Raw genomic sequence first — 23,729 nt, 5'->3', positions numbered from 1 at the left:
AGCATAAAACATACAGACATCACAATGACTCTAAACCCGTATCTTTCTATAATAACACTGAATGTAAATGGATTAAATGCGCCAACCAAAAGACATAGGGTATCAGAATGGATAAAAAAACAAGACCCATCTATTTGCTGTCTACAAGAGACTCATTTTAGACCTGAGGACACCTTTAGATTGAGAGTGAGGGGATGGAGAACTATCTATCATGCTACTGGAAGCCAGAAGAAAGCTGGAGTAGCCATACTTATATCAGACAAACTAGACTTTAAATTAAAGGCTGTAACAAGAGATGAAGAAGGACATTATATAATAGTTACAGGGTCTATCCATCAGGAAGAGCTAACAATTATAAATGTCTATGCGCCGAATACCGGAGCCCCCAAATATATAAAACAATTACTCATAAACATAAGCAACCTTATTGATAAGAATGTGGTAATTGCTGGGGACTTTAACACCCCACTTACAGAAATGGATAGATCATCTAGACACACGGTCAATAAAGAAACAAGGGCCCTGAATGAGACACTGGATCAGATGGACTTGACAGATATATTTAGAACTCTGCATCCCAAAGCAACAGAATATACTTTCTTCTCGAGTGCACATGGAACATTCTCCAAGATAGATCATATACTGGGTCACAAATCAGCCCTTCATAAGTTTACAAGAATTGAAATTATACCATGCATACTTTCAGACCACAATGCTATGAAGCTTGAAGTCAACCACAGGAAAAAGTCTGGAAAACCTCCAAAAGCATGGAGGTTAAAGAACACCCTACTCACGAATGAGTGGGTCAACCAGGCAATTAGAGAAGAAATCAAAAAATATATGGAAACAAACGAAAATGAAAATACAACAATCCAAACGCTTTGGGACGCAGCGAAGGCAGTCCTGAGAGGAAAATACATCGCAATCCAGGCCTATCTCAAGAAACAAGAAAAATCCCAAATACAAAATCTAACAGCACACCTAAAGGAAATAGAAGCAGAACAGCAAAGGCAGCCTAAACCCAGCAGAAGAAGAGAAATAATAAAGATCAGAGCAGAAATAAACAATATAGAATCTAAAAAAACTGTAGAGCAGATCAACGAAACCAAGAGTTGGTTTTTTGAAAAAATAAACAAAATTGACAAACCTCTAGCCAGGCTTCTCAAAAAGAAAAGGGAGATGACCCAAATAGATAAAATCATGAATGAAAATGGAATTATTACAACCAATCCCTCAGAGATACAAACAATTATCAGGGAATACTATGAAAAATTATATGCCAACAAATTGGACAACCTGGAAGAAATGGACAAATTCCTGAACACCCACACTCTTCCAAAACTCAATCAGGAGGAAATAGAAAGCTTGAACAGACCCATAACCAGCGAAGAAATTGAATCGGTTATCAAAAATCTCCCAACAAATAAGAGTCCAGGACCAGATGGCTTCCCAGGGGAGTTCTACCAGACGTTTAAAGCAGAGATAATACCTATCCTTCTCAAGCTATTCCAAGAAATAGAAAGGGAAGGAAAACTTCCAGACTCATTCTATGAAGCCAGTATTACTTTGATTCCTAAACCAGACAGAGACCCAGTAAAAAAAGAGAACTACAGGCCAATATCTCTGATGAATATGGATGCAAAAATTCTCAATAAGATACTAGCAAATCGAATTCAACAGCATATAAAAAGAATTATTCACCATGATCAAGTGGGATTCATTCCTGGGATGCAGGGCTGGTTCAACATTCGCAAATCAATCAACGTGATACATCACATTAACAAAAAAAAAGAGAAGAACCATATGATCCTGTCAATCGATGCAGAAAAGGCCTTTGATAAAATCCAGCACCCTTTCTTAATAAAAACCCTTGAGAAAGTCGGGATAGAAGGAACATACTTAAAGATCATAAAAGCCATTTATGAAAAGCCCACAGCTAACATCATCCTCAACGGGGAAAAACTGAGAGCTTTTTCCCTGAGATCAGGAACACGACAGGGATGCCCACTCTCACCGTTGTTATTTAACATAGTGCTGGAAGTTCTAGCATCAGCAATCAGACAACAAAAGGAAATCAAAGGCATCAAAATTGGCAAAGATGAAGTCAAGCTTTCGCTTTTTGCAGATGACATGATATTATACATGGAAAATCCGATAGACTCCACCAAAAGTCTGCTAGAACTGATACATGAATTCAGCAAAGTTGCAGGATACAAAATCAATGTACAGAAAACAGTTGCATTCTTATACACTAACAATGAAGCAACAGAAAGACAAATAAAGAAACTGATCCCATTCACAATTGCACCAAAAAGCATAAAATACCTAGGAATAAATCTAACCAAAGATGTAAAGGATCTGTATGCTGAAAATTATAGAAAGCTTATGAAGGTAATTGAAGAAGATTTAAAGAAATGGAAAGACATTCCCTGCTCATGGATTGGAAAAATAAATATTGTCAAAATGTCAATACTACCCAAAGCTATCTACACATTCAATGCAATCCCAATCAAAATTGCACCAGCATTCTTCTCGAAACTAGAACAAGCAATCCTAAAATTCATATGGAACCACAAAAGGCCCCGAATAGCCAAAGGAATTTTGAAGAAGAAGACCAAAGCAGGAGGCATCACAATCCCAGACCTCAGCCTCTACTACAAAGCTGTCATCATCAAGACAGCATGGTATTGGCACAAAAACAGACACACAGACCAATGGAATAGAATAGAAACCCCAGAACTAGACCCACAAACATATGGCCAACTCATCTTTGACAAAGCAGGAAAGAACATCCAATGGAAAAAAGACAGCCTCTTTAACAAATGGTGCTGGGAGAACTGGACAGCAACATGCAGAAGGTTGAAACTAGACCACTTTCTCACACCATTTACAAAAATAAACTCAAAATGGATAAAGGACCTAAATGTGAGACAGGAAACCATCAGAACCTTAGAGGAGAAAGCAGGAAAAGACCTCTCTGACCTCAGCCGTAGCAATCTCTTACTCGACACATCCCCAAAGGCAAGGGAATTAAAAGCAAAAGTGAATTACTGGGACCTTATGAAGATAAAAAGCTTCTGCACAGCAAAGGAAACAACCAACAAAACTAAAAGACAACCAACGGAATGGGAAAAGATATTTGCAAATGACATATCGGACAAAGGGCTAGTATCTAAAATCTATAAAGAGCTCACCAAACTCCACACCCGAAAAACAAATAACCCAGTGAAGAAATGGGCAGAAAACATGAATAGACACTTCTCTAAAGAAGACATCCAGATGGCCAACAGGCACATGAAAAGATGTTCAGCGTCGCTCCTTATCAGGGAAATACAAATCAAAACCACACTCAGGTATCACCTCACGCCAGTCAGAGTGGCCAAAATGAACAAATCAGGAGACTATAGATGCTGGAGAGGATGTGGAGAAAGGGAACCCTCTTGCACTGTTGGTGGGAATGCAAATTGGTGCAGCCGCTCTGGAAAACAGTGTGGAGGTTCCTCAGAAAATTAAAAATAGACCTACCCTATGACCCAGCAATAGCACTGCTAGGAATCTACCCAAGGGATACAGGAGTACTGATGCATAGGGGCACTTGTACCCCAATGTTCATAGCAGCACTCTCAACAATAGCCAAATTATGGAAAGAGCCTAAATGTCCATCAACTGATGAATGGATAAAGAAATTGTGGTTTATATACACAATGGAATACTACGTGGCAATGAGAAAAAATGAAATATGGCCTTTTGTAGCAACGTGGATGGAACTGGAGAGTGTGATGCTAAGTGAAATAAGCCATACAGAGAAAGACAGATACCATATGGTTTCACTCTTATGTGGATCCTGAGAAACTCAACAGGAACCCATGGGGGAGGGGAAGGGAGAAAAAAAAAAAAGACGTTAGAGTGGGAGAGAGCCAAAGCATAAGAGACTGTTAAAAACTGAGAACAAACTGAGGGTTGATGGGGGGTGGGAGGGAGGGAGGGTGGGTGATGGGTATTGAGGAGGGCACCTTTTGGCATGAGCACTGGGTGTTGTATGGAAACCAATTTGTCAATAAACTTCATAAAAAAAAAAAAAAAAAAAATGTACTTTCCATGAACACAGACTAAAAGCATTACTTTGAACGTGCGGGTTACACAATAATTGACAGTTAAAGTTACATCTGTTCTGAAGAGAAAAAATGATTAATACAGGTTCTATGGAAGACAAATTAATTTTGAAAGAAATTATTATTTTAACAACTTACATAATAGGCTGTGCTGGCTGTTGGGTGACAGGAGCACTAACATAAGCTGCAGGCTGTCCTCCCATCATTCCCGGACCATCTTAAAAGAAAAGAAACACATTTATTTCAGAGAACCCGTGTATTAACACTTTATCCATAAAGAAAAAGTCACATACTAAAAATGTCACCTAAGGAAAAAATTCCGTATTTCCTTCTCAGTTAGGAGTGAGCAAAGAGCATTGCAAGAAACCACAAAATAGTTATTTCTTAAAGCTAAACAAAAAAGAAATAACTAAGCAATATAGTTGAGTTTTAAAATGGGACATTTTTAAGTCAATAAACATGTAATATTTGAATTAAGTAAAGCTGTGCTTTTCCAACTTATTTATTTTTGCTTACAAAAAAAAATAATTTTCCTGACTAAACCACTAGGAAAACATGTTTACCCTATAGATAACTTACAATAAGCAAGACTGGGATCCAAAGTATTCCTGGCCCCATAAAAATAGTACGCATCATCATAAGGAGTCCGATAATTAGCAGCCAAAGGTGGTAGCAGGGGAGGAGGAGGCAGAGGTGCAATCCTGTATCAAAAGAAAATTGGAAAAATTTTCTCATATTTCACTGCAATGTTTTTTAAATCAAGGCATAATTCTTTTGCAAAAATGTTATTGAAAATGTAACTGCTGCTTTAGAAAAGCCACCATCTTGCTTTAATCTCATCAAAAATAAGGATTCAAAAAGCAAAAAATACACTACCAAATTTCAGAATCTAAGGTGCAATACTTATATGACAAAAACTTTGAATAATAATCAATTAACATCTAATTAGTCAGTATATGCAAGTATTGAACAAATATGGTCCCTGTCCCTCAGGAATAACACAAAAATAAACAGACAAAGCACACCATGGAAGTGAAACAATACCAATAGACACGAGGTGCTGTAGGAACATGGAACAAGGACATTTAAATCAAATAGGGGTAAGGAGGAAAGAATAAGTAAGGCTTTCTAGAAAAGAGAATGCTTCAGCCATGTTGCTGGAGTAACACAGAGGACAGTGCAGGAAGAAAAAGCAAAGAGGTATAAAACAGGATTATAAATGGTTCCATTTGACTGGCAGGTAAAAGGTGTATTTTTCTAATTGTAAAATAACTTAATTGTTCTTTCAAAGGAAGTCAACCATAATGTAAACAAAAACAACTTATATATCAACAGTAAAGTCTTGGCATAATGTTTTCTATTTCATGAAGTTAAAATGTTTTAAAAACCTCTACCTCAGCACTTCATTGCTGATTAGCAAATATCTATTTCCACCAAGGCAATATTTTCCAATATTGGAAAAGGCAAATTGGAAAAGGCAAATTCATTTAGATGACCAGAAAGGGAAAAGGGGGCATCCTAGAATGTTTTACTTTTGAGTGTATCTTAACAGGTTATCCCTTGTTGTATACTTCAAAATAATTCTGAAGAGCTAAGAAGTCATTAAAGTTCTCTCCAGTCATGAATATTTTTCACACTTCCTGGTCACTCAGTGTGTCTAACCTTATTATCCTCACTGCATAGATACGTCAACAAAGTAGTTAAGAAACTGCTATGAAAGGAAACTGTCAACATCATTAAATCTTAAATTTATATAGAGATTTATATAAAATTTGATCCTTACAACAACCCTGTAACTATAGGTAAGAAAAACTAACTACTATTTCACTTTTACAAATGAGAAAACTAAAGTTTAATAAAGGTGTGGTTTTCCCAAAATCCAGACAGTGGAGCTAACCATTTTAATCCCTACGCCAATGCTAAGACCATCATACCATGCTCTGTCATTTCACTCCCTCCTAGTCTTTTGAGTCAAGAAGCCATTAGATGAAAGAAACAAAGGACCCAATAAACAGAATACACATCATGCTACAATTTGTTAGTACTAAACAAAAGATAAGACCAAGTCCTACCGGAGGAAAGTACAGCACAGAAAAATATCAATGTTAAAAAAGAAGAACACCTGATTAAACACACTTCTATAAGACATTAATAGTAAGCAAAAAATAAGCTCAACTCCTACTAAGGAAAGAAAGCACAGCCCAGAAAATTTCAATGTTAACAAGACAATTTTCTTTATGTATATAGCCTTAGTATGGCTTAATACTTTTTACCTATAAAAATCAAATCCTTATCCTAATACCTAAGTTACAGGTTTTATAACCTCAACACCTTTTATTTCAGGAATTTGATTTGCATAGCCTGTAAGCAATCACAGAGAAAGAGTTGAAGGAAACACAAGCTGAAATAAAGTAATATATACAAAAAAGTCACATTAGAAACTTTGTTTTGCTTAAACTGAAAGAAGTATTCACTGTTTGCCAAGTGGAAATTACAGAATTTAAGAAAATATATAGCTTTTGTATGTTAAAAGTTTTTAAAAAATAGATATTCTAAAATGTAACCTAAAGCTATATACCAAATGTAGTTACTCATTCTAAAAATACTTAACATCTTTAAACAATAAAAGAATGTTGTAAGGATTTCCCTTGTTTTATAATAAAAGACCAACAATGCAAACAAATCTCAAGAGAAATTCTTTGACAGAAGCTGTTATTTGTACAAAAATCTCTGAAGGATAACTGTATTCACTTCAGCAAATCCTTCTCAACATGAAATATAATGATACCTTACCTAATTCCCAAACACAAAACATTTTAAACAAGCACCTGGGAGGCACCATTTCACCAAGGGTGCAGCTGGGTCCATTGTGCAAGTCTTCATTTTGAGATGGGATGGAGTGAACTGATGGGATGGGTGGGGCAGATGGGGCAGGTAAGGGAGGGAGAGGTGTCTGGAAAGCTACTCTGGGTCTTTCAGGTGGTATCTTCTCTTCAAAGTGTCTTGGTGCCACACTAAACTGCTTTAGTCTATCAGGCTAAAATAAAGAAAAAAGTCTGTTTGTTACATAAAATCATAAATTTAAAGGTAGAAATTTAAAGGTGGAAGGGACCTCAAAAGACCCTCTATATCAGACTGTCACAGAATAAAAGAATTTTACAGCAATAAAAGGCCTTGAAGATCCAATCCTTATTTTATAAATGGGGTAACTGAAGCTCCCATTTGAAATTGAAGCCCCCACATGGAAGTACATGAATCACCTGATGTCTCACCATTAATAAATAATCAAGCAAAGATTAGAGGCAGATATTAATGCTGAATGTAAAATTCTTATTATACAACATTGTGCTGTTTCTCTATCCAATTGACATTTCTGACATTAAGTGTTCTCTAGAATGATTAGCCAAGGTTTTCTGTAAAGAGCCAGAGAGTAAGTTGATCAGGCTTTGCAGGGCATGTGGTTTCTTCAAATGCTAAAGTAGCCCAAAATAAAATGTAAAACAATGAGTGAGGGTGTGCAGCTATACAGTACAACTTTATTTACAAAACTAGGAAGCAACTAGATTTGGCCAAGGCTATAGTTTGCTAACCCCCACTTCAGAACATCATTTATGTATCCTCTTCTAAAATTTGACATCAAAAGTAAACCCAAAAGTATTGGTCTATTATGTCTAATGTGTTTATCTACCCTCATAAAGCCACTTGACATTCTAAAGGTTGTTTCATTTAAATATAAATAGGAATGCCCATCAAATACTAATGTAACTATAAATCAAATGTTTAATAACATACTACCATATTACATTAAAAAGTTCAAGATATTAAAAGAAAGTTTTTGATTATATAAATTATTTCCAAGGTATCCATTAATAGAAGAAAATGTATTTAGCTTTGGAATTATCCTTTTTTTCCCCAACATGTTTAATTCCTCAGGAATCATTTCTCAGATTAATCTAAAAGTTTTATTCTATGAGAAGTCAAGCACCCTGGGAGTGATACTGGTCCAGTATTACACTTCTTTAAACGGGCAACCCACAGGATATATACTCAGCACAAGTAAAAGTGTATCAAAAGCTGCCCATATTTGAATAATTTTAAGTTGCTGTATTCTTTGCAGGAATGAACTTTTTAATGAAATTAAAGTTTCTTAGTCATCAAAGGTAGACAAAAACTTGTGTTAGCAAATACATTCTACAGATCCCGCTACAGAAAAAGCACAATTTGAGAAGAGCAATAAAATATTACCTCCTCCCCACTTAACTGCAATGATGTAATTCATTCCATTTAATGAGAATTGCAAAATTAAAGTAAAAACAAGATTATTATCTCTCTAGTCCTACATTAAATAAAAATTACTAAAATGCTTAAACACTAGAATCAAAGGTTTCAGTTTCTTTGGAAATCATTCCTATACAAGAAAAACTCAAGAAAAATATTAATGTCTATTGTAGATTGAATAGAGATAACTTTTCCTGCAATAGTGCATTTGAACCAAGTAGAAAGAACTAATTTAAAAACAAACTAAAAAAATGATGCACATATGAAAAAGGAAAAATTATCTTAGAGAAATAAACAAGAGTTAGAACTTAAATTTTATGAGAACTGAATTTATTACTATTCAAATTGGTCTACGCTTATATTTCCCCCAATATCTTCTATCTCCACCTGCCACCACCTTTGAGGCTTATTTAAATCAAAGAGCAAACATTAAAAGATTCCAGGAACCCTTACCGATTTCTCAGGGTCTCGTGCTCCAGAAGCTGCAACCCTGAGTTCCATATCTTTTTCTCTGAACAAAATTAAAATTCTATATATTAAACAGTTAAAGTAAACATAATCAAAATCATTACTAAGGCAAATTTTAGCACAAAGTCCATGCAATAACATCTTCAAGTACAAATAATTCTATTTACTGATAATAAAGCCTTAAATAATTCTGAAAACTCAATTTTTGATTTCGTGCAAATTCACCTGTAAACTGACTTACAGTAAGTGCCTCAAGTACTTAGAAGCCTCAGCAATTCACACGGAATAAAGTACAGAAGTAAAACAAAATCTTCACTTCATGAAACAAAGACATTTAGGATACATGTATATTTTGTTGGCAAAAGGAAGGGTAAAAATTTAAAAATTAATACCATACTTTCTAATAAGCTTCTAATAAGAGTTTTTAAGAAACTGATGCTAGGGGCGCCTGGGTGGCGCAGTCGGTTAAGCGTCCGACTTCAGCCAGGTCACGATCTCACGGTCCGTGAGTTCGAGCCCCGCGTCGGGCTCTGGGCTGATGGCTCAGAGCCTGGAGCCTGTTTCCGATTCTGTGTCTCCCTCTCTCTCTGCCCTCCCCCGTTCATGCTCTGTCTCTCTCTGTCCCAAAAATAAATAAACGTTGAAAAAAAAATTAAAAAAAAAAAAAAAAAAAAGAAACTGATGCTAAAAAATTATTAATGTAAGACAGGAGATATTGGCTTTCTCTAAGATAGAGGGAAAAAGGCAAAACTAAAAGATGGTAGGTCTCAAAATTCTCCAGAACCAAGATATCTAATCCTACTTGTAAACTATAATTAGTATTTCACAGGTATTTCTACAAGAAAGACTGCAAACACTAGGACTTGTATACAATATAAATATCTATCAATTTATCATGATTATTTTTATATTGCATTTATGGGTATGCTAATCATTTCACATTATATAAGACAAAATACTTCCATTTCATATTTGTTACTACATGAGATAATATAGTGGGCATGTAGATTACACTAAATGCTACCCAAAATCAAAAATTGAAGAAATTAATAAAGGTATCTACAAGGCCTACTATAGGATATACACATCATCTCATTTGCTACCTATATGACACAGTAAATGAACACTCCCATAGTATTTGTTCTACCACCCTGGCAGATTGATGTACACTGCAGAGGCTGAAATGGAAGTGATTTACAGATACATAATCATCTTAGGAAAAATATTCCATTATTTTACTATGTAACTGTTTATCACCATGTCATTTTACACAAATGCATTTTAAATTCAAAACATCTTTTTTAAATGCAAACCTTTCATTACCGTCTCTTGTTCTTCTGTTGTTCGGCCATTTGTTCTAGTAGTTCTAGTCTGTATTTCTCCTTCCTTCTTTGAATAAGTTCTCGATCTTCACCTCCTAGAAAGTGGTAAGAAAAAAAACTGTCTAGTGGTATCTGAGTGGCTCAGTCGGTTAAGAATCCAACTTGTGTTTCAGCTCACATTGAGATTGAGAGAGATTCTCTCTCCCCCTCTCTTTCTGCCCCTCCCCCCCCCCGCTCACACTTGTGCTCGCTCTCAAAATAAATAAATAAACTTAAAAAAAAGGGGGGGGAATTGGCCCTCTTTTTTAAGATGATTTATTTAGAGAGTGAGAGAGAGAAGGCGCATGCACACAAGCAGGAGAGGGGCAGAGAGAGAGAGTCTGCGCTGTCAGAGCATCTCACAAACTGGTCTTAACTCTTAAACAACATCTGCAACTAGAAACTCGAATTTTAAATAATGTAAATATAATTTTTAATTATATCAAAGAGTAGTGCATGTGCAGAAAATATAAAAGGTAAAATCATGTATCATTACCTCTTCAACTAATTTCACAATTTATGAATATCTACTATATGTCAATCACAAGATACATTACTCTTTCCCAAACCTCTATACCTCAAAAACCTTAAATAAGAGAATACTCTAATAATCTCCATCCCCATTTTTCTAATAATTGAGATAATAATTGCCACTAATAACTCCCACAAGCCCCTTAAATTTAACAAGTATGTCCAAAATGAACACTTCAAAAGCAATTGCCCTTCTTTGTTTTCTGTTAATGGCCTGATCATTGAACCTCAAAACCTGCTATAACTTTGATTGCTCATTCTCTTATTCACTTCATATTCAGATCCTCTTTCTATTCTCACCACAATTAACCTTGGATCCAACCTATCTACATTTCACCTAGACTGCAGCAATAACCTCCTAATTAGTTTCTCCATTCCCCTCCCTCTGCTCCAATAAATGCAGCATATTTATGTAAGATTAACTGTCTTAAAACATAACACTAATCACACTGGTACCCTGCTCAAATTCTACCTCAGTTCTACAGAAAAAAATACAAACCTCTCACCCAGGTATCATGTGCAAATCAAGTTGTGCAAACATTTATATACACAGAAGATCATTATTACTGCATTTAATTTTTTGGACTTAGAGGTGATTTTTTTTTTTAAGGCTATAGTTGACACACAATGTTACATTGGTTCCAGGTGTACAACCTTGATTCAACAAGTCTATACATTATGCTACGTTCACCACTACTGCAGCTACCATCTGTAATCATATAATGTTATTATAGTATCACTGACTATATTCCCTATGATGTGCCTTTTATTCTCATGACTTATTCATTCCATATCTGAAAGCCTGTATCTTCCACACTCCTTCATCCATTTTGCCCATCCTCCCACTCTGTTCCCCTCTGGCAACCATCACTTTGTTCTCTGTATTTATAAGTCTGACTCCACATATTTGTTTATTAATTTGTTTTTCAGATTCCACATCCAAGTGAAATCATACAGTAGTCATCTTTCTCTGATTTCACTTAAGTGTAATAACATCTAGGTCCACCCATGTTGTTGCAAATGACACAATCTCATCCTTTTCGTGGTTGTGTTATTACACACACATTATTGTCTATATATACCACTTCTTCATTATTCATTTGTCAATTAAGGGGACACTTAGGTTGCTTCCATATCTTGGCTATTATAAATAATACTGCAATAAACATAGGGGTACATATATCTTTTTAAATTAGTGTTTTCATTTTCTTTGGGTAAATACCCAGTAGAATTATTGGATCATTTCTATTTTTAATTTCTTGAGGAACCTACATACTGTTTTCCACAGTAGCTGTCCAATTTGCATTCTCATCAATAATACACGAATTTATTTTTCTCGATATCCTCACCACCACTTGTTATTTGTCTTTTTTTTATTCTAACCATTCTGACAAGTAGAAGGTGATATGTCATTGTGTTTTTGATTTGCATTTCCCTGATGATTAGTGATGCTGAGCATCTTTTCATGTATCTGCTGGTCATCTGTAGGTCTTCATTGGAAAAAATATCTATTCAGGTTTGCTGCCCATTTTTAATTGGATTTTTTTTTTTTTTTTTTGGTGTGGAGTTGTATAAGTTCTTTATATATTTTGGATATTAACCCCTTATCAGATATATCACTTGCAAATATCTTCTCCCGTTCACTAGGATGCCCTTTCATTTTGTTGATGATTACCTCTGCTGTGGAAGGAATTTTAGTTTAGTTTAGTTTAGTTTAGTTTAGTTTAGTTTAGTGTAGTTCCAAAAGGTTATTTTTGCTTTTGTTTCCCTTGCCTTAGGAGACATTTCTACAAAGATGTTGCTACAGCTGATGTCAGAGAAATTACTGCCTGTGTTCTCTTCTAGGACTTTTTTTTTAGTTTCTGGTCTCACATTTAAGTCTTTAACCCATTTTGAGTTTATTTTTGTGTACGATGTAAGAAAGTGGCCCAGTTTCATTCTATTACATGTAGATGTTCAGTTTTCCTAGCACCATTTATTAAAGAGGCTGTCTTTTCCCCATTGTATGTTCTTTCCTCAGTTGTCATAGATTAATTAACTGTGTAAGTGTGGGTTTATTTCTGGGCTCCCTATTCAGTTCCATTGATCTATGCATCTATTTTTGTGCCAGTACCATACTGTTCTGGTTACTGACTGTAGCCCTGTGATACTATCTTGAAATTTGGAATTGTGATACCTCCAGTACTGTTTTCCTTTCTCAAAATTACTCTGGCTATCCACTGTCTTTTGTGTCGTTCAATACAAATTTTAGTATTATTTTTTCTGGTTTTGTAAAAACTTCTATTGGTATTCTGCTGGAATTGCACTGAATCTGTAGACTATGGTGGGTAGCACAGACATTTTAATAATATTAATTCTTCTAACCCATGAGCATGGAATATCTTTCCATTTGTGTCATCTTAAATTTCTTTCATCAACGTTATTATTGCATATGTTAGTGACACAAAATAACCTCTTAATCTAGACATGCATCATCTGAAACACCACACAAATCACAGGATAGCAAAAATGCAATTGAGCCAGAAATTTCTCTACTACCTTAATTATTAGTTTCCCAACCATCAGTGAACATACAGCATCTAAGTATGCCCATTAAACACAGATGTCAGCAATTGTGAAGTTCCCATAGGAGTAAGACAAATAACACTAAGGTTAATAATAATCTTTTATATTAAAGTAGATCTATCCATTCTACTTCTGACCATGATGGAGTAATAAACACAGAACTTAACTTTCCACCATAAAAGAAAATAACAAAACTAGGCAAAATATGAAATATAGTAAAACCTTGGTTTGTGAGCATAATTCGTTCTATGCTTGTGATCCAAAGCACTTGTATATTAAAGCAAATTTCAAGAACCACTGGCTCAGTTGTAATCATGTGACATTTGGCATCACATACTACTCATATTGCAAGACATCACTTATTTATCAAGTTAAAACTTATTAGAAATGTATGCTCGTCTTACAGAACACTTGCAGAACAAATTACTCACAATCCAAGGTTTTACCATAACTGTTTTTCAGACACTGGACAACAGGTAGCCAAGGACTGTACTACCTGAGAGAAAGAAAACTAATGAGGTGAGCACTTTAAGCACTGCCATTTCTGCCTGAATGTAATTTATAGAGCATAGGTACAGAGAGGGAGAATCCAAACAAAGCCAGGAAACTAAGCAAATCACGTAAAGATCAAGATCAAGAAGGCTAAAATGTGTAGAAGTTTAGGTCAAAGATCCAAAAAGAAGCATAAAAAGAGCTTTAGAAATCTGTGGAGGGGTCCCTTCAGACGTTACTGTAGACTAGTCTATGAATGCACAGGATAAAATCCCATTAGGCTGGACAGAAAACTATGGAAGACACAAACTGAAAAATTCTCCAACATCCTCAAAGTAGAGACAAATTCAAATTCCAGCCAGCTATAGTGCAGTTCTCAGTATCCCTTATAGTGTTCAAGGAAGATGCCCCCAAGAAAGGTCATTCGGTAGTAACAAGGCTGGATTGTCCCTAGGAAGAAAGCTACCCTAAGATTTCCCTAGCTAAGCTTAAAGTAAAACCTCAAAAAGACTGGTTCTTAAATATCAGAAAAATGTGACTGTAGTAGGCAAAATTCTAAGGTAGATGCTATGCTACCTGCCTTCTGGTGCTGACTCCCTGTATAAACTCTCCCTTTGAGTATAAACAGAACCTGTAACATGTTTCCAGCCAACAGAAAGGAGTTTGCTAATATGATTTAGGTACCAATTCTGGATCAAAATTCAAGTCTGAATTACTTAAAAGGGAGATTATCTTGGGTGGGCCAGATATAATCAGGTAAAAGCCCTCCCTGAGTTTAGATATTCTCCTTGTTGGCATAATAAAGTGAGCAACCATGGTAAGGTAGCACACATGGCAAGAAACAACAGATGGCCTGTAAAAATTGTGGGTGGTCTCCAGCTAATATCCAGTAAGAGGCCCTTAGTAATACAACCACCAGTAAATGAATTCCACCAGCAATGTGAATGGGCTTAGAAGTAGATTCTTCCCCAGTCAAGATTCAGATGGAAAATAGAGCCTGGCTGACTCTATGAGACCTGACCCTTATGAGACCTGAGCAGAGAACCTAAACTCCTGATCCACAGACAAGATGAGATAACGTGGGATGTTTTGAGCCCCAAACCTGTGCTAATCTGTGATGCAGCACAGAAAACTAATACAGTGACCAATAACTATTAGAAAAGTTAGTCAATAGAAAAAAAAAAAAAAAAACACAACAGATGATGAAACAAATAAAGACATTAAATTAGCTACTGTAACTATGCCCAAGCATTTAAATAAAAATGGGAACATAGGGGTGCCTGGCTGGCTCAGGCAGTAGAGCATGCAACTCTTGATCTCTCAGGGGTCGTGAGTTTAAGCCCCACATTGGGCATGGAACTCCCTTAAAAAAAAAAAATTAACTGGATTTAATAGAACTTTAAATATATATATATATATGTGTATATATATATATATATATATATATATATACACACACACACACACATATATATATAAACAGGAACATAATGAGGAAGAAATGAGAAGCTGTTTTAAATTTTTTTAATGTTCATTTATTTTTGAGAAAGAGAGAGACAAAGCAAGAGCAAGGGAGGGGCAGAGAAAGAGGGAGACACAGAATCTGAAGCAGGCTCCACTCTGAGCTGTCAGCACAGACCCCGTTGCAGGGTTCCTATGGAGGGCTCGAACTCACGAACTGTGAGATCATGACCTGAGGTGAAGTCAGACTCCTAACTGACTGAGAAACCCAGGTGCCCCAAGAAGCTGTTTTAAACAAAAAACAAAAACTGAGGAGTTCTTCTTCTATTTAGCAGAAAGCTACAAGAGAACACTGCTCAAATCCTACAATGGTGAAAAAGCTCAATCATCTATAAAACTGTAACTTTTAAAAAACCTGTCAGAGAGCTGAGGTTATAAGCAACCAGGTAAAGTGATTTCAAAAGGGCATAAAAACCAATCCAAAGAGATGGGATAATCCACATTTTTTACCTTTCCCAGAGTATGAAGAAGTAGGCAGTTACCTTAAAAGCAGGTAGGAAGAAAAATGCTGAAATGTTAATGACTTCTTAAAGGCTTTGAGCAGGCTAGAATAACGATACAGACTCTCTGGAATCTACCCAGACACAAGGGGAATCTCACTCACTTCTCTACCTTCATCAGAAGCTTATGAGACTGGAGATGGGGCAACAGGAGACATATGAAAGAGACCATTCTTTCCAGATCCTTCTTTCATTATAAAGCAATGGCCAGAATCTACTGGTGAAAGAGCAGAAAACCTGCTTGGACCCAGTTCTGCACTTACAAAAAGCAAAGTCCTGTTACTGTTAGGGGAAGGGCAGGAAATTCTCACACAACAAGCTCCACAGACATAAAGGAGGGTTTGGCTACCACTCTGGGAAGCATCATGAACACTGAGACTTATTTCTGAAAATGAGACACACAGAATCAGCCTTGCACCAAAGAAAAAGCAAAAGCAATCACTCTGTTAGAGTCAAACAGGTCCTGAAAACTGACAAAGATGCAGGCACACTAAGAAAATCCCTCCAGCACTCCAGACTCCACATTAAGAACAAGGTAGTCAGAGAATTTAAAACTTGTTTTAAACAAGTGGTAGAAGAAAAATTAAAAAATCATTAAGTATGCACAAGACATGAACATTACTACCAACCAATTGAACTACTTGGCATTTATAAACCACTACACTCAACAACCATACAATGCACATTCTTCCAACTACACACTAAACACTCACCAAGATAGACTATATTCTGGGCCATTAAAAAGTATTTTAAATTCAATTTGAAATTGAAGTTATACAAACTGATTTTTTCAGACCATAAGGGAATTAAACAAGCAGTCAGTAATAAAAATATAAAAGGAAAATCCCCAAATATTTGAAAATTCAAATGCATACTTCTAAAAAAATCAATGATTCTTTTATAAACCACATAACATATTGTTGTTTTGCTCTCATTAGACACAGCCTTAATTTTTTAAATAAAGCATAAGTTCTTGGAGCAAAACTATAGGAAGACAAATTTCAATTCAATTGAAATGAGAATTTTATAACAATCAGATTGTGCTACCTCTAGAGTTCTTTATGGGTCCATACAAATATAGGCTGGGGAAAAAAAAACAATCATTAGATAAATTACTGGATTAAATCACTTCAATGGTTTGTTCCAAGCATTAGAGTCTATTATCTCACCAAACATTCATCCATAATTCCTGGACTGCAGTAATGATAAATTCATGACATTCAACATTAAAACTTTAGAGTAGAGTAATCCATTTATTGATAAAATTATTTGTCAGTGAGCTCTCAACAAAGAAAGCCATTTCTCCAATTTTTACCATGTTTAACAAAATACATCGTAAGAATGAAGCCTTTACCTTACTGATAGGTTACACTGGTAAATTCTCAATTAAAGACATTATATTAGAATAAAACTCTAGTTGCTACGCCATATTTTCTCACAATAACCATCTCAAGGAAATAAAGATCTGAGAATATCATGCAATTAAATATCTCTAAACCAAGATTTAAATTACTGACTGCTTTTGGGTTAAATGAATCAAAAGTGTTATCTAATTTCCTCATATACTTCCACTGAAACCAAATTTCAGGTAATTTTTTCTAATAGTTTTTACACAGAAATCAGACCACTTTTCTATTTTAAAGTTACACATAGGAAATTAGTAAGGTACTCTTCACACAGTTTCTGCAATTATGACAAGTAGCAAATCAACATACTTATATTAAGCAACGACCTTCATTTCTGATAAATAGAAAATTTGGATTATGATGATTTGAACAAAACACTTCAAAAACCACATGGAAAGAACATAGGAAAGATGTATATCAAAGAATAAAAAGGTTTAGTTCAGGGAAACTAAACTTAAAATGTAAGGCAATTCTGTGCTAGCTAAAAAGAAGAATGAAGAAAAAAGCTATCACATACAAAACAGAATAATAAACAGTCACACTACAACAAGGTTACTGAAATTAATATTTCATGCATCATCTATGTAAAGTTCATCAATAAATAAAAGTTATTCCACTTTAAAATTATATACAGACTGGGTGGTTCAGTCATTTAGCATCTGACTTCAGCTCAGGTCATGATCTCAATTCATGAACTTGAGTCCCACATCAGGTAAGCTTGAGCCCCACTTCAGGTGAGCACGAGCCCTGCTTTGGTGAGCTCAAGCCTCACTTTGGGTAAACAGAAGCCTCACTTCAGGTGAGCCCCGCTTCTCTCTCCCTCTCTCTCCCCCTCTCTCCCCCTTGTGGGATTCTCTCTCTCTGCTCCTCAATCACCTGAGCCCTCTCTCTCAAAAAAAATTTTTTTTAATTAAAATTAAAATTAAATAAAATTAGGGGTGCCTGGGTGGCTCAGTCAGTTAAGTGTCCAACTTTGGCTCAGGTCATGTGGGTTCTGGCCCCGAGTCTGGCTCTGTTCTGACAGCCCCTCGGGGGTTGCCCCTCCCCAGCTCGTGCTCTATCTCCCTATGTCTCTCAAGAATAAACATTTAAGGGGCGCCTGGGTGGCGCAATCGGTTAAGCGTCCGACTTCAGCCAGGTCACGATCTCGCGGTCCGTGAGTTTGAGCCCCGCGTCGGGCTCTGGGCTGATGGCTCAGAGCCTGGAGCCTGCTTCCGATTCTGTGTCTCCCTCTCTCTCTGCCCCTCCCCCGTTCATGCTCTGTCTCTCTCTGTCCCAAAAATAAATAAACGTTGAAAAAAAAAAATTAAAAAAAAAAAAAGAATAAACATTTAAGAAAATAAATAAAAAATAAAATTATACAGACCTATACAATATACACTAAATGTTTAGCAGAGGGTCTACCCTAAAGTAAGCACTAGATAAATATTTTATATTACTAATAACAGTAGTATTAATGATATCACTGAGTTCTCACTAAAGACCTTTTATAAGAACAGTATGCAAAAGTTTAATCAATGAAGTTTTGTACACACCAAAGAGCATCCCCGCAAAAGGACTACAGATGTCTTGGTTAGTGGATTTAGATGGTTCATTATCTCGAGCACTAGAACAAAAACAAGAAGGATTAGAACTCAAATGATTTTCAGGCAACAAAAATTTACAGTAAATTGTAGGTATGAGTTATTGGACATTAAAAGTACTATGGACACTACAATAGTTACATATTTTTAAAGTCAGGGTAAAATCATAGCATTTTATCTCTTTCTACAGTGAGACCTTGATATATATATTCAGCCTCTATAAATATATAACCTTTTTCTTCAGTCTGTATTATTGGCTCTATAGATTCTCAATAAAATCCTTTTATATAAGAACAGTTAACCCAATAAAAAAAAGAATATAAATACAAATAAATCCTAAAAAAAGAAGTGAAAAGTGATACCTATATGCACACTAGAAAAGAAGATCATCCCTTAAAAACTCCTTCCTTGAAATACAGAAATGGGGGAGGGGGGAGGAGAGACAATTTCCTCAAAGAAAGCCTAATCAGACCCAAATAGCAAATTATCTTATCTCAAGCACTTCAATATATTACTTTCTTCAGAGAAAATAGACACCTTTTGTGATATAATGACATTATTATCTCCATTATGCACTATGGATTCAGAACTCTTTATCCTTATGTATGGTATAAGAAAGCCACCAAAAAAAACTATAAACAGAAAGAGAACATGAATATAAAATACATATATTTCCATTCTTTTTGACATGACAGATTATGAGCACTAATTTTACAAAGTAAGCATAAAAGTTATCTACTCAATAAGCTGAAAATCAAAAAGAAATTTTTTTGAAAGGAAAACTCACATTGTACGAACATTTTCAATTTATTCCCAGTTAAGTTACATCACTCCCATAACTCCAAGATATTATAAATTGATTTTTAATCCATTAAACTATATGCTTATTTGTCCTTTCATTATTTCAACCAAATTTAAATACCTTATAATTATAGGGACTTATTTGGAATACCTTGGCACACTTATAATCCAAACTTGCAATTCAAAATAACGCTGTAAAGTACTATAAATTTTCATTTAACACAATTCTTCCACCCTCCTTTTTTCCCTTTAACTCTTTTCTTATTAATAAGGAATCTGTTAACATACTATACCTTCCTACTTATTCAGTAAGCCAGTTTTAGCAGCTGCAGTTTCACAGTGTAATGACTGAAGAGCAGAATTCATATTACATACTATACCTTTTATTTCCAGCAGATGAAATGCGTATGTTTGAATGCTCTGTGACATCACCACCATACTCCTTAGGAGGCACATTCCCTTGTCTGTTCCCGTACATCCTTAAAAACACATTAGCTTATAGAGCTTGCTCCACATACAGTGGGCCTTCTCATATTATCTCTTTGGTGATTTTACATTTGATGTTGGAGATGTTAAAGGGAACAAAGTGTTATAATGAAGTTTTACTGTAAACACATTTGAAAATTAACATGAATGAGATTTAATTCAAGTATGATTTGCTAGTTAATAAGAAACTACTAAGAGATTAGATTCAATAGTCTTTAAAAAAAAGAGGTTATAAATTATTTGAATATAACTTCTAGAAAATTTTAATTTCAAACTATTGTATATACTAAGACTTTTTTATCATTCATTTAATTCAAAGAATATTTACTGAGGACCTGCTACATGCAAGTACTATTTATTCATTTATTCTAGGCACTGGGTATATGAATGTGGCCCTTGCCCTCATGAGGATTACAGACACATTTCACAATCAGATCTCTTTTTGCTGAAAGAAACAAAATTCAGATTCTTGGAAATTATTTCACTGCATATAAAAATCTTTTTAACTTAAAATATAGCAACTGTCTTACCAATTAAAATCAAATGTAGCAAGCCACAACATTTGATAACATTGTAAATCACATGAAAGAATAAATATTAGCAAAAGGAGAATGGAAAAAATTATCAACAGGCTGATATACGCATAAAAACTTATTAGTTCACTTTACTCACAAGGTCTTGGACAACAAAAAAATATATCAGAATGTTTGTTTTCTTCTTAAAAATCCTTTCCAGAAAATAATTTTAATATTTTTTCAATTAATCTTTTTTTTTCCACTTGGCAAACATTGATTTCTTTAGCTTAATTCCTCATACCAGAGAAATCAACATGACTTTTCACACCAACACTTATCAGCATCCATGAAAATCAGCATTTCACAAGTCATATTTCTTTTCACTGCTGTTAACAAGCTATATTGTCTCTCAAAAGGACTATTAGAAAGAAACAGGTTTGTTAAAGTATTATTTGATGTTTTCGGTGAATTTCATTTTCACATTAAGAAAAATGGCAGTTTTTAAAAGAAAAGGACTTCTCATTCTCAGAGCCAGCATAGAAGTTGTTCTTCATTTGTTTCCATCACACAGACGACTATCAATATTATCTAGGAGAAAAGGCTACTGAGGATTATAACCTTCATAATATAGAACCTGGCATGTTACATAAATTGCTTCCATTTTTTAATCCGTATCTAAAATAACAGAAACCTCCAAAAGCCACTTCAAAAAGGAATTTCACACTATTTCAATTTATCAAAATACAGCTGGTTTTATAGCTATACCCATGTGCTCAAAACTCTGTTTTAAACTGACATATCAGTTTCGTCATTCCCTATTGCTACCACTTAAAGAATTGGTAAATATAAACTCAAACTAATTTGTAATTAATAATGCCAAGCAACCAGAATTAGTTATACTAGTCTATATTAAATATGCAGGAGCAGAAAAGAGTTATCAGAAATGCCTATTTGGAAGGGTGGTCCTTGGCTGGCACCTGGAACACATATTTTGGGAGGAGTCCCACCATTCCCCGGATGGAGAAAAGTGGCTCACTGTGCATAAACTGTTTATACAAACCATATAGTTTATGCTGAACATCTGCTTTCCTTCAGAAGTTCAGAATTTTCCTACATCCTCGAAAAAGGGTGCCTGTGTGACCAGCCCACAATAAAAACATGGGCGCTGCGTCTCTAATGACCTTTCCTGGTAGACAACGTTTCACTCACGCTGTCACAATTCAATGCTGGAGGAATTAAGTATGTGCAGTGTGAGTCCACTAGGAGAGAACTTCTGGAAACTTGCACCTGCTTACCTTCAGACTTTGTCCATGCCCCTTCTTCCTCTGCTGATTTTATTGTGTATCCCTTCACTGTAATAAGTCATACCCATGAATATAACTATAGATACAAAGTCTTGTGAGTCCTCCTGCTGAATCACCAAACCTGGAGGTGGTCTCCCATTACTCGACAAAAATAAATGTGATGTGGTAAAGTACTGCCTGAACAAATGAAAGTTTTCAAATATAGAGAAATTTAAAGTTATAAATTTTTAGAAGCATACTTTGTGATTAAACCGGAATTAACCAGAATTAAAGACTATTTAGATATACAAAAATCTTTCTAAAATTTATCTAAGAACTGTGGCTTCCTGCATTTTTAGGTAAGTTCTCTAAAGACATTTGGACTTGCAATTCTAACCTATCTTTATGTAGCTATAACCAAAGTACGCTATATCCAGAGCAACTATACTAAAACATGTTTTACAATTTTTTCAATATACAGAGCTATCTTAATAAAGTAAGCACCATAAACACAAAAGGCCATATTCAAAGTTCCTTCCAAATTAATCATTTTATTTATGTATAAAGTCAAGGTCTATGCTAAATTCTACAGTAAAATCACAAAGACTTCCCAATGAACTGCCTATAAGGAAGACAGCTTTAAGGTATACCCTTTCACTAAAGAAAAAAATTTCACTATCAAAACTATAAAAGTCCCCTCCTGTTGCTGACAATTACAATAAAATCAAGACTAGAGAAATGTTTAAGAGGCCCAATAAAAGCAGAGATACACATTTCACCAAAAAGGATAAAATAAAATCCTAAGGCATCCTATTTAATTGTATGAAATGACTCATAATAGGATTATGCTTACTTTGTTAAACCAATGAAAAACTATTTACAGATAGTGATTCCATAAATATTTTTTAAATTTACTAATATAAGATTTTAAAAACAAAAACAAAAAAACTAGAAGGGAACCTAACAAGCTGTGAAGTCAAATTATAAATTCATAAAAACAAAATATTTACCATCTCTTGGTCATAGATTCCTATGGCTCACAGCAAGGAAGAATCATTTTTCACCTTACTTTTAAAAAACTCATCTAGGGGTGTCTGGGTGGCTCAGTTGGTTAAGCGCCCAACTGTGGCTCAGATTAGATCTCACGGTTCCTGAGTTCCAGTCCGGCGTCAGGCTCTGTGCTGACAGCTCAGAGCCTGGAGCCTGCTTCAGATTCTGTGTCTCCCTCTCTCTCTGCCCCTTCCCTGCTTGTGCTCGCTTGCTCTCTCTCTCTCTCTTTCTATCTCTCTCTCTCTCTCTCTCTCAAAAATAAACTTAAAAAAAATTTTTTTAACTCATCTAATTCACAAAATAGTTACATCATCTTGTTTTCATATCACGAACTTCTCTAATGTGAATGAATTCTGTTATTAGGGGTACTCTCTTAGATGTTAAAAATACTGAGCTATTAACTGTGGATCACCCTTTTTCCCTATGTTTTCAGTTGTTTCACAATTTTTATATTTACTTTAATAAATGATTTTCTAATATCAAGCCCATCTTTAAAATGGAGAAAATAATAGTATTAAAATAGCCCTTTCAAAGATAAATGAAAATTAATTACTATATATTTTTAAAAAGTTATATCAAATAACTCAAGTTCTAATTAGCCATTTCTCCTCATTTATATCTTACATATTAAGCAGGCACATTTCTTACAATGTCCCACACTAAGTAAGCATGTACTCATCCATGTGGATAATACACAGATTCTAATTTCAGATGGCATGTTATTTCAGAAATTTATTAAATGACTATTAAGATTACAAACTATCAAATATCAAGAGT

The 23,729-nt window shown here is 35.0% G+C and overlaps 1 protein-coding gene across 4 annotated transcripts in view; it reads right to left on the bottom strand.

Annotated features, from left to right (window-relative positions):
• Nucleotides 1-23,729, bottom strand: part of CSPP1 (centrosome and spindle pole associated protein 1) — a 161,889-nt gene that overhangs the window by 78,083 nt on the left and 60,077 nt on the right. For all 4 annotated transcript variants that reach the window (XM_047074007.1, XM_047074008.1, XM_047074009.1 and 1 more), the window contains 7 exons: nt 19,999-20,097; nt 18,770-18,840; nt 10,182-10,275; nt 8,844-8,901; nt 6,941-7,149; nt 4,692-4,813; nt 4,251-4,329 (listed from right to left, as the gene is read on the bottom strand). In XM_047074007.1, coding sequence (XP_046929963.1) covers nt 4,251-4,329; nt 4,692-4,813; nt 6,941-7,149; nt 8,844-8,901; nt 10,182-10,275; nt 18,770-18,840; nt 19,999-20,097 — 732 coding nt within the window. The remainder of the gene's footprint in view (nt 1-4,250; nt 4,330-4,691; nt 4,814-6,940; nt 7,150-8,843; nt 8,902-10,181; nt 10,276-18,769; nt 18,841-19,998; nt 20,098-23,729) is intronic.

The sequence above is a fragment of the Lynx rufus genome, unplaced genomic scaffold (assembly GCF_022079265.1).
Source record: "Lynx rufus isolate CCGP_SWC_20201006 ecotype Redwood Valley unplaced genomic scaffold, mLynRuf1.p SCAF_12, whole genome shotgun sequence".
Classification (NCBI taxonomy): domain Eukaryota; kingdom Metazoa; phylum Chordata; class Mammalia; order Carnivora; family Felidae; genus Lynx; species Lynx rufus.
This window is presented reverse-complemented; position numbering and strand designations above follow the sequence as displayed.